We start from the raw sequence: 12819 nt of genomic DNA, 5'->3' as shown, positions 1-12819 counted from the left end.
TATGCTTCAACCTAAAGTGAGAAAATACACATGGTCACTGAGACATATTTGAGCTGTTGCACACAGCCATCTTGATGAATCTAGCTGCATCCTGTTGAATGGCCCCCCTGTACTCCCTATACTTACCTGTAATCCTAGTTCTCTTCCAACCCAACCGCCTCCCTGGGCAAGAGAACATGATACAATAATTGTAAAATGGTCTGCGGGTATCCCCAAAGAACAACTGACCTAACTGTTCCCCCTGAGGCATGATGGGAAGCTAGGGGTCATGGCTGCCCTAAAGGCACGGTGCCAGTTTATTCTGATTGTTACTGTGGGTTAGCTTTTCAGCTTTATACACTAATGTTTCTACAATGCAGCCTATGTGCTGACAATGATTTTTCAGTCTTCCTTGCAGGATTATGATGTCTGCTGTATAATAAAGCAGTTTTCAAATGCTTTCTTTCTCCCTGCTTTATTGGAATGTATTTATGTACAAGGGAATTCCTTAAATATATATAAATATATACATGTGTGTGAAAACCATATATGTAGCTCTATATATATATATATATATATATATATATATATATATATATATATATATATATATAGAGAGAGAGAGAGAGAGAGCTACATATATGTTTTTCACATATATGTGATGTGTGTCTGGGGTCCCGCACATAGGCGGGAATATTCATGTGCTTATGACTTTGATGAGGATACCCCTGGAAGAGAACTAGGATTACAGGTAAGTAACTTATCCTTAATGCTCTACTTACTCAAAATCATTTACATTCTCAGGCAAGGGAACAAGGTAGCAGGATTCAAGGAAGCACACTGCTTCAGTGTTATGTTCTGAGCAGCAAGTATAATCTGCTCATATTTAGTCAATCAGCTGTTGGTCAAGTGCTGAGTGCATGTACGCATGAGCAATATGTGCACTGAGCGGGTCACCATAACAGTAAAAGCGTGCCCCGTGACAATGCTCTAAAATCTTGCTGACACCTACTGCCACTATAGCTTTAAGGCATCCGGGCAGTCTTGCGGTTATAGGATCAAGAGTAGCACAGAAATAAGCCACAGGTCTCTGTGTATCCCCATGCATATGTGTAAGCACTGAAAGAGCGCAGCCCTGCCTCTCACTACATAAAAACATAAAAGCTTTATTATAATCAGGCATTCCCAGCTCCGGGGCAAGTCAGAGTCTTTTTCTCAGTTCTAGGAAAGCAGTCAAACAGTTTTTATTTAATGAAACCAGATCCAACAGATCTTTGTGTGTCAGCCTCTGCAAGGGCTTGGCCACCAGGGACATGTTGGGTATCCACTGTAGACAGTAGCCCACTATTCCCTAAAACATCCTGACTTCTCTTTGTCTGGTTGATGGACGCAGTTTTAGAATCACAGAGATTCTTTCTTGTGACACCTTTCTCGCTCCCTTCTCAATGTAATGTACAAAATATAGAACTTCTCTTTTTAAAAAAACCATTTACAGAGTTTTATACAGTGCCAACATAACCCGGTATCGGGTATCATAGCGCTTTACATAGCACCAGTTGCGTTACATGAGGACACACATTCATTTTTGTTAGACATGGAGAGATTAAGTGATTTGCCCAGAATCTGAGGATGTTCAGCGTCATTGCCGAGACTCGAACCCAGTTCCCCCGATATAAGGTCGACCGCCCTAGCCTTTAGGCCAACTCCTCTACCTACCTATCGTGCCCCCTATAAATATCAGCTAAGTGGGGCAGGCACCATGAGGTGCAGGGATTTACACGGCCTTCCATTTCTCTATGGGAGCTTGTGCTACGGCTGGTTTACGGCCGCAGCACAAGTTGCCATAGGGAAACAGGAGTATGCAACCACACTATGTTCAGTCGCATTGTAATGGCGGAGTCGGGACTACCGACCGGAGGTCGGTCGGTCCCTGGACTGCCGCGAGGTCCACCCAACATTGTAATCATGCCCTTTATGCCCATTCTCAGCCAAGTGGTTTAACAATGCGATGGTATCTTGTTTACAAGCTTCTAGGGTATCTGATGCTACTTACAAATCGTTAATGTAATGTAATGAACCAAGGAACAGTTACAGGGCATTACCAGGGACTCATCGTTCTTTTCAAGGATCTGATTAAAGATTCACCCCTATGGGACTTGGCACAATGCCAAAACACTGTTCTGGAACCGGAAGGTGAAAAGGTATTGACGGTCCTAAAGCAGGGGTATAGAGAGAAAAGCCTGGCACAAATCGACCACAGTAAACCACCTAACCTCACATGGAATCTGATATAAGATCACAGCTGGATTCGTTACCACAGGACAACAAGGGACAACTATGTTATTAATCTTTCTCTGGTCCTTACCACTAGGTTTCTGCAGACCCATGATGGGTGAGTTACATATGCTCCCCATTATCTCTTTCAAAATGCCTTGTGTATCAGTGGCTCAATCACCGGGGTAATCCCAGCTATCGTTTCAGAAGTCAAATTGTTCTGAGGCATTCTTGGATATTCAGCATTAGGTTTAACATTACATGGACAGGCTCAGCTCCCTTCATGAGGCTTATGTCTTTTCCTGAATAGTCCCAAACTTCAGACTTCACCGTATCTCTGGGATCAGGTGGCAAATTATCAGTCATCATCAATGGGCATAGTCCAGTGGCTGGCCCTTGACTCACCAATTTGAAGTCAACATCCCGTCATGGGTCTGAAATTCCACACCTTTCGGCATAATGAAATTTAGCTTGTCAGCAATTCGCGTCCTAATACATTTGGAGGACTAGAATCCCACACCACAAACTGATTGCTATATTCAGAAGATCCTATTCTAACAGGCACTTATGTTACAGGCAGGATTTGTCATGTGTTTATTTTCAGCTACTACAACTTGGATGCTTTTTTCCCAGAGAGGTGAAGGTTTGGCACTTCTGCTGTTCTAACAGTGGAACCATTAGCACCAGTATCAATCAAAAATGACATGGGGTGGCCATTTACTTCGCCTTCCACAAATAGACCTCTCTGGTCCACTTTTAAGACTGTGCCAAGTATACAGACTTCCTCCCCCTCAGGCACCCTTACTGTGACAGATCATAAACATAGTCCCCAAGTGTGTCAAATAGAAGAAACTGCCTAAATCGGTCTTGGTTTTGGAACGAATTCTGATAAAGATTCGAGACCTGCTTAGGATTACTTCCAAAACCATGTAGGAGTTGAGGATCTTGCATCTCTGGAGCTTGTGGTATATTATGACCTTGGTTTCAACACATTTGGTGCCTGTACCGGGTTGTTAATCTGGGTCTGCACAAAACCTGTATTTTGAACATGATATTCGTTCCTTTCCCTGTTAGGGTTAAGACGACATTCCCTCTGAGATGGCCCAATTTGTAACAATAATGACATGGATTTGATGTCTTCAGTGTGGCCAGATCAATCCGAGTAATCAAGTCAATCAGGACACCATGACCTTTTCCCTGTGGGTAACCATTTCCACTGTGCATCACAGGAATTTCCTGTTGATTCACAGCACCTTACATATAACCGACATTCCCTCTATTACGTTGATTCTGACGTTTCATGTCCAATTCATCACTACAGTATTTTGCATACCTCAAGATCTCATCAATTGACTTATTTTGGCAACAAATTAAATGCTGTTGAATCATCAAGCTAATCTCAGGTTTCAATCCTGTCACAAACAGAGACACAGAAGTTCCCATGTCTTTGGTTCCCTCTCTATCACAGAATAAGATAATTCTGCATCTCGTAATCTTCTGGAAGCAAATCCAATTATCTTTTCCTCACCATTGCTCAACTGAGTCAAAACAGCTCCAATCCCTACTGCACTTGCATCAGTTGTAACAAATGTTCTATCCTTAACGTTAAAATGCCCAAGAGTAGGAGCACTAATGATACTTTTTTTTATGTTGTTGAATGCCTTATCACAACCACCATTCCAAGTAAAGACAATTCCTTTCTTCATTTGCAATCTCAATGGTTCAACAATTTCTGTAAAACCTTTGACAAATTTTGAGCAATATTCCGCAAGTTGATCCTTATTTTTTGGGATGGGAGAGTCTCTGACTGCAGCAATGATACATTTTTTAGGCTTAATACCATCTTTGCAAATTTCATGTCCAAGATATGTTACACTGTCCTTTTTCAACTGACATTTTTCTTTCTTTATAGTCAATCCATTGTCACCCCATCCTCGTTGCCAATGAAAAGATCCAATTTCCAGTCAATTTGATGAAAGATAAATTGCTTTATTGGAGAGTAAAGGTAGATACCTCCAGCACAGCTTCACAGCTCACAAACCAACTCCTAGAATCAAAAGCTAATATCCATCCTAGCAACATAACTAACATTCTAATGATGACATGCAGAAGTGCCAACTCTACACAACCCTTGATAAATCTACTAAAAGGGGTACAGCAAGCTCCCAAAAGATGAGGATGTATGTAAGTTAGTTGATGAAAGATCTGGGTTTAATTGATATTTGGAAAGAAACAGCCAATAAGGAGAGAAACTTTACTTTCCGTAAAATAAATATGGACATGCCACAGTATAGATTTCTTGCTTGTGGATATCAGGCTAATTAAGCATCTCTCGGATCATTCTGCAGTGAGTTTAGAGTTATTCCTTGATAAAATACCATCCTCTTCCAGATGGTCCTCAAAGAGAACATTACTGCTGAATCCAACAGTAATTGATCAGCTGAAAAAAACCACAGTAGAATGTTTTCAACTGAAAAGAAACTCAGCCCCTACGCATGTAATCTAGGACACATATAAAGCCTTTATTAGGGAAACAATAAGCCAGGCAGCAAACAAACATTAAGGAACTAAAGATAGATTAAGAGATCTCGAAGCCAGGATCGAAAGACTTCAGAGGGAAGCAGATATTGCACATAATGTTCAGGATCGGATTGTAGTGGATAAAGAGATTAAAAATGCAAAGGTTAAATTAGTAGACTGTTAGACCTGGCATCTTTGGCGTGGTTTCCCATGTCTTTTTGTCTCTACCTCCTGTATTTTTGACGCTGTACTGGATTTCGTTTTTGCTGGTTTAGATGCTTTGGGCACTTTGCCACTGCTGATCAGTGTCTAAGTGCAAGTGCTCCCAGTGTAAATTGTTATTGTAATTGGTTATCCATGATTGGCATATTTGTATCACCAAGAAGTCCCTAGTCTTTTCAACGCTACAGCTTTCACTTGGAACTTTTGTCGCATCTAGAGGTACTGTTGGCTAAAACGTGACGCAACTGTGGATTATTTTAACGCAACCTTAAGAACTCTTTTGAAACCATATTCTTGAACTGTGTATGTTGGATGTTTGTCGTTTTGGTCTTGTGTAGTTTAGATTAAATACCTTAATTTTTCTAAACAGTTGTGGAGTCAGTTTGTGGTGTTTTCCCTGTGTTACTGTGAGTGTTGGTACAAATACTTTGCACATTGCCTACGATAAGCCTGACTGCTCATGCCAAGCTACCAAGGGGGTGAGCAGGGGCTATCTGAAGAGTGTTTCCTCCTTACCCTGACTAGAAGCAATGGTCCCTATTGGACAGTGGTACCTACCACTGCCAACTAGAGACCCCCAGATCTAACATAGACTATCTGGACAGAGCACTACGTAGCAAATGAGAGGTTAGCAAGTTAGCTCAATATGAATTTGGAGAGGGTTGCGGAAAATTACTGACCTGGAAGCTTGAGGTGGAACACGTTAAAAAAATCAGTAGAGAAATTGAAATGAAAGAAAACAGTTATTTGGTTGTCCAATGGGGAGAGAATTGGTTGGAGGAAACACCACAAAAATAAGAGGGAAGGAGGTTATACCATGCCCTGATTTTATGTTGTATTACTGGGTCTTTCAGCTAAAAAAAATGAAAGCATACTGCTTTCTGGAGTTCTCTCCTACCCTCCTTTATTTCAAGGTCGGATAATAATCTGCCCCAGCGTGGCGATCATTTTCCCTTTAAATTTGGCCATCCAAAGCTCTGTAAAAAGATTAGACTGAAGGCTTTGGCTGCAGTTTGCAAGCTCTGGTTTCAGGTCAGACGGCTACTGGGAATACCTTATTACAGTGACTTTGCACCAATCTAGAAGTCACCTTATTGGAAGTCACCTGAAACACCACAATGTCAATGTCTACAGAATAACCTAGCTGGACCGCTAATAGATGCAGGTGTGAATAAGTGGAAACAAATTATCGAGGAAAACCGTCTGGTTCCCTGGTAGACTTTGCTAAGGATGATGAACAATAAACTGTCGAAATTTAAGTTTTATCAATTGGTAAGTAGGGCGCGCAGACTGGGCAAAGACGGGGATGGAAATAAGAAATGGGAAGGAAAAATAAAAGGCTCTCTGCACAGACGAGAAGTCTCTGAATGGTAATCGATGCTAGTGGAAAGCGGGGACAGAGACTTTACTGTTTCAGATGAAACATGGAATGCTGGTGTTAACACTTATGGCAAGTATCGATGTCTACTTTATGGGCCTTAGTAAAATCCGCTCCTCTTAGAAAAAAATATCTATTTACAGTGCACATGGCATACTGGAAGCCAAAGAAGTTGCCCAGCCTAGAAGGTAGAGAAACTAAGGCTTGTCTGAAGTGTGGTCTGGAGAAGGCAGACAATGCTCACATGTTTTGGCAGTGCCCCGCTATTCAGGTGTTCTGGCAAGAAATGGGTAAGGCACTATCTGGCATAGTAGGAAAAGAAATGGAGGAAAACCTTGCACTGGAGATTTTTGGCACTTTAGAAGCTGGTGGTTCTTTAATAAAGCTACGGAAAAAGCAGTCATTACTACAGTTTTTACTAATAGTACTGCATGCATGAAGTGAGGTCTGTCTGAAATGGGTTTCATGAGTTCCCCCAGTCTTTATGGATTGGATCATCTCGGCTCAGTGAATCAATAGGCTGGATCATAGCAGCCAATTCAGTAATAGAACAGACAAGTGGGAACCTTGGGAGCATTGGTAAAGCGGAAAGTCTAGGTATATATATATACATATATATATATATATATATATATATATATATATATATATATATATATATATATATATATATATATATACGTCTTCCTCAGTGATGCAAAGCTAATGTCCTATGATTACAAATCAATAACAACCAATAAAAGGAGGAGTGCCGGGCCAACATAAAACCTCCAATGGGGTCTGGACCAGGAACTATGGAATTGCAACTTTTGCCTTAAAATTTCCCATTTTGTTGTCTACCTGAGCTCCCACCTTCTAGTCTAAATGAGGGTAAAAAACATAAGCTCTGTATAGTCCATCATTCTTTACATGGCATAAATTCAGGTTTAATCTTGTACTGTATACAGAGGTTTCTTCCGAAGAGAACCCTTAATTCATCTAATAATTTAATCCTGCAAGTTTCAAGATACTTAAAAGCTTGTGTGAGGGACCACTCTGCTATGTGTACCCCAACACTCTGTAGCACACTACCTAAAGAGCATTTTAACACTTGCGTTCATCTCTGCTTTGACATTTCCTTCCGTTGGCTCCAGGAGACCCAAGGGTGACAGTGTGTTTTATCAATTCCATGTAACATATCATCAGAGATTTCAGAAATAAAACTGGGACAACAAACTCAAGCTATCTCGAACAACAATACAGTCTCTTGCATGGTGGTGCAAATCAAGCAACCTACTGGGGGAGCTCAATTTTAACAGGATTCTCTTATATAGATGACTATAATGGAAGCCTCATTACTGGGATTGTATGGTCACCAAGGGTGATTATTTGTTCAAGGCCTCTCAACTTCGAAAGAAAGTTCATAGCACATCAAATTCTTGGAGCTCAGAGCAGTCCACCTTACTCAGAAGATCGTCCTGCCATCTTCAACAGCAATTCTGATGTTAGTACAAACGTACAACATCATCACAATCCACTTGTTAAACAATCAGAGGTGGCACTGGGTCAAGAGCCAGATCAGAAAATCATGATCATGTTTGTTAGCCAGGAACCTCTCCATGAAAGCAATTCCTTTCCTTGGGCTACAAAATCAAATGGGTCATAGACAGCGAAGTACTGCAAGAAAACTGCCTGGGATTTTCGGCTGTTGATCCATTTGCCACAGCTCTAATTTCAAAACGCTAAATCTTTGCCTTCAGGAGATGGAAATCGGGGTCACCGGTGAATGGCCTTTAGGCAACCTTTAAATGTTTTCTTCCATCCCATTAATGGGAGAAGTAATCCTAAAAGCCACACTGACAATGATTGACTACGAATTGCCCAGGCAATGGTAGTTCACTGACCTTCTTCAAATGCCCTTGTGCTATACAAGAGGCTACTGTGGAAACCGGTCTTGCTGTCAAGGCCACAGACCAGATATGCCTTCCGAATTGGATATCGTGGAATTTGGCAGCATAGGTTCTGAAATCATACCATATGGACATTCAAACCTTTCACAAGATTGCATAGATTTCCTGATAGAAGAAAAAAGATTTTCCAACAAGGTGTCCTTTTCCCCCTTTTTATTGCTCTTGAGGCCGTATAATTCCACAACCAATATATAAATTGTGCTGCAGTAATGCGGGTCCGTACCCCCTTAGCAGTGCAAATCAATATTAGGTAGCCCTGCATTGTGTTCGGGTATTCAAATAGGCTATCCAGTACCCCAGATCTTGGTATGCTTCTCCGGGCAGCCCAGGGAGTTATACACCAACCTCTCAACTGCAGCAGTATAATCCAATCCTGTGAGTCCATTCGGTTATTAGCAGAGCCCAGCGAGAGCGCCAGTGGCATGCAATCGCCCTTTTAGCAATAATAAATCCCCTACCACCTACCCGTCTGGTATGGCGGCTGCTCCCGCCCCATTCCTCAGTCCCAACAGAGCCAGCTGCGCTCCTGTGTTATCGCCCTGCCCTCAAACTGGGATAGAGTGCTGCCAGTATTTTGCCAGTGGCTGCATATAACTGTCCCTCTTTATTTGCATAGTGGGAACCTGGTGAGAGGTAAAGTGTCAACATGGGATGGGTTGCTTTTTATTAGGAATAAAGTTTATTTTCTCATTAGTAAGCTTACCTGCATTTCTTTCATTTTAAAGCCCCAAACATGCTTTTCTTTAATTTCTTTACTTTATTCTTTTGCACAGGCAGGTAAATATATGCAGGCTATAATACAATACAGCAAGATTGTATCCTGGCTGGAAATGGAGTATGGCTTGTCCGAGGCAGAGCAAAAAACCTCAAAATGTTTCCTGCTGGCAGCTTTCTTAAACTTGGCCATGTGCAATATCAAACAGAGGGAGTACATGAGAGCTGTGGAGTACTGTGAGAAGGTGAGCATACGCCAAATGGACATGTAAGTGGCTTTCTGCACAACAAGGGCAATGTATGGCTATGTAACGTGGCAAGAAGGTGGTGACATAATCAAAATGAAAGAGCCCCCTGTATCAATAGGGTACTGGAGCAGGGAAAATACAATTTATTGAAGAAAGCACCACTGTCTTCCCTTCATCTACTTAAACCGTCAAATATACATTTCATATGACGCTTAGAAGGTCATATTTTTAAACATAAATTCATTGCCTGTTATTTTATCTTTTTTCAAATTCATTTTATATAGAAATGGTTTTATACAAATTGCTTTACATGAGTTGCATAATATTAATACAATCTAGATCTAAACCCAGTATTTGTGAGGCACGAACTACTCACCCCTAAGGGTCTCAAGGCACTGGAGGTATTGGGGAGATTAATTGAGCTACTGCCCAGAGTCACATGGTGCTGAGCTGGCGCCGGATCCAGGGTCGAACTGTGAACTCTGCGGTCCGGAGGCAGTTGCAATGGACACTGCGCCACACCTTTCCACAGAAGCCGTTACACATTTTAGCAGAATATTATAATGTGTCCCATACTTTATGACAGGGCATGTGAGACAAATACCTGCAGATCTAATCCCATCAACTAAATTTCACTAATACCGTTACAACACACTCACCATCAATCAGTCACCGCAATCCAGTCGCCACGACCAAACAAGCACTCTGATTCATTACAGCCTTACATTTAATAAAAACACAGCCGACAAAATGAAGCTCTCTCAAAATATCTGATAATCAAAAACAATAATCGTGAATTATCAATTCTCTTTTTACATTCTTTCTTCAATAGATATTGGCCAAATGCCTTCCTTAATTGACCTGACAATTATTTTAAAAAATCCTTTGATGGCTGGGGAATATATGCATTCCTTAGGTGGTTACCGAAATGGCTCGTATATATTCGTTGGGTGGCTCTAGATTTACTTCTAGGCGCATTTAGGCGGAAACACCTTCATTAGGACAGCCACTTGTCCCCTTTCAATATTAATGACCCAAAGACTTTTCGACATCCAAGCACATTTCCAAGGTGTGTCTCACATACATTCACGAACTGCTTCTGTGGAAGTGGGTACACCTATATCTTTTTGAACTCTGAAGCTCAATGATGCCAGGTGCCAATGAGAATCTGGTTATCGAATAAGACTCAAATCTGTTCTTTTAATCCCCCATATGCTTGGTTACCAATGGCTTGGCGGTCTTTAACCAGAATTAGAACTTCTGCTGTCTTCATCGGCTATTGACACTGTCTCATCAAGGAAGTAGGAAAAACAAAGATGGTGATGTACTCTGAGGGTCGTATGTTTTAGGCATGATGAAGAAATGGGGTGTGCACATAATTATGCTGCCACCTGTCCCTCTGACTCTTGCAAGGTAATGTATAGTTGGAATTTAGGAATGTTGCACACACCAGAACATCCTCAGTAGTGAGCATGCCTGGCCTTCTGTGCATCATGGGTCATTCTGGATAAATGGACCTGTGAAATGCTTTGATAAAGTGATGCATCATTTCTGTGTGCCCCGCTTAATACAGTAGATCTAGTGCAAAATCAAAAAATTAGAGTAACACCTTAAGGTGTGCTTTTTAAATATTTTGTGTCTAGCGCTCGGGCAGACTTTGGCGTGGTATCCAAAGTGAGGGCCCTTTTAAAGGCCATAAAGGTATTATTTTTGCGAGCTGTAGAGGAAAGTCATCCCACAGTCTGGAAGCTAAGTGGCAAAATAAGCATCCCCCAGAGCAGTCTCTCTTGACCTTTAGGATACAAAGCTAAAGGAGATTGGAAACGATCCTTCTGGCTATAGAAAATCTTGTTTGGTAGACAGATGCACTTACAGTGTAACCTAAGCTCAACTGCTAGCCAGTGTAAATCGAACTACTTCAAAGATTTATAAAAATTCTGATAACAAGGTTCTGATCAGTGGTCAGGTCTCGAAAGGATACATTTGAAGACAACCAATGCATGGTAGGCTTTAAGTGGAAAAGGTAGTATTTTCTAGACAAAAGCTGGTCCAAGCAATCACATGCATTATCAAGAAGGCTCCCTGGTCCAATGAGGCTTTAACGACATTGTGGTAGCATCGGAGGCAGTCATACAGTGGGACCGAAGGGTAATATCTCTGTAATTTGACAAGCTGCTCCATCGTGCTTGAATTCAGTTTCAGATATTGTAGACCAATCACTTGATGTATGGCTGCGAAGCTATCACTCAGTCTCCGGGCTGACAAAGGAGCTTGCCTGTCCAGCCCAATGATAAGCTGAATGTCATTTGTGTAGGGCAGCCCCCTGCTGCCAGACGATTTAATCAGATAAGATCAAAGTTCGACTTAAAGGTTAAATAGTGTGAATTACAAGAAGGAGCCTTGTGGGTCTCCACATAACACCAACAACTTAATTGAACAGACTAGGGGAGCCAAAACTGTCTGAAACCTTCCATAATAACTGAAACCCTGCAACACAACACAAAGCCTGCAATGCCCATTTCGGCTAGGTGTTTAATCAATATCCATTTGCGAAACTCCAGCAGGCTGATGCCTACTAGACCCCAGTCCCAACACACACATCATTGTTGCCTGCACATTTAGGATGGTGCTGAAGTCCAATTCACCTAGTCATGAGTTGTACATCCATTTCATCCTAGTATGTTAGTGGTTATACCATATTCGGTTGTGTTGGGATGAGCTAGGATAATTCAAGAGATACAATCATGTGATACTCTGTGCGTCATGGACAATGTAAGACAGCTGTGACTGGGAAAGGTTTGTGAAATGATGAGAATATGCCATAAAAAGGACATGCATCTTCTCTTTACGTCCTGGGCAATAGCTGGCCATCTTCGGTTAAACAGCAACTGCAAAAATAGCATATCCTACGGCGCATGTGACTTCCACTGTTTATGGTCTGTAATACTGCCTGGCAAACCCAGTGGTGGCTGGTGACATTTGAAAGTGGTTAGGTGTAAAATTAGTGGTGGACACACCGTGGCGAGCGAACGATCTCTAACCACCTAAGGAGGGTTTGGGGGGTTCTCCCCAGAGAAAAGTTTGAAAAATGAGTGGGAAAATGGTGCATTTTCAAGACATTTGGAAGCCACTGTGCCAAACAGAAACAGGCCATTGCCTCCCCTCAAACTATCATCAGTTCCAAGGCCTCATGAATAAACCATTCTAAATTTCAATTAAGCTCTAATTAAATGTGCTAGGTGACTATTCACTGTGCCATAGGGTTCTTCACTGTGCTTTGGTACTACAGAGGGTGCAATAGCTGTTTCAAATAATGCTCTGATAACTGCACTCGAGTGTTGATCTTGCATGCTCAGATGTCATACAGCAGAGTTACTGTTTAGACCACAGATAAAGCATGATGACACTGTCCACAGTATTTCATTATGAGACACACATTGTCCCTTTAGATTACATATTTTCTTAGAGTATAACTGTTGCCCTGCTTACTGTTTTAAGGCGGCATTCCTTGCTAATCTGATTTCAGTTTCTGAAG

General features: G+C 41.6%; 1 protein-coding gene across 8 annotated transcripts in view; it reads left to right on the top strand.

The window, feature by feature from the left end:
- The window catches only part of FKBP5 (FKBP prolyl isomerase 5), a 796880-nt gene that overhangs the window by 652148 nt on the left and 131913 nt on the right, over positions 1-12819 (top strand). For all 8 annotated transcript variants that reach the window (XM_078644330.1, XM_078644336.1, XM_078644335.1 and 5 more), the window contains one exon: positions 9096-9281. In XM_078644330.1, the coding sequence (XP_078500456.1) occupies positions 9096-9281 (186 nt within the window). The remainder of the gene's footprint in view (positions 1-9095; positions 9282-12819) is intronic.

Source organism: Lissotriton helveticus, chromosome 5_1 (assembly GCF_964261635.1).
Source record: "Lissotriton helveticus chromosome 5_1, aLisHel1.1, whole genome shotgun sequence".
In the NCBI taxonomy this organism is placed as follows: Eukaryota; Metazoa; Chordata; class Amphibia; order Caudata; family Salamandridae; genus Lissotriton; species Lissotriton helveticus.
The sequence above is the reverse complement of the archived record's forward strand: the minus strand, read 5'-3'. Positions and strand labels throughout refer to the sequence as shown.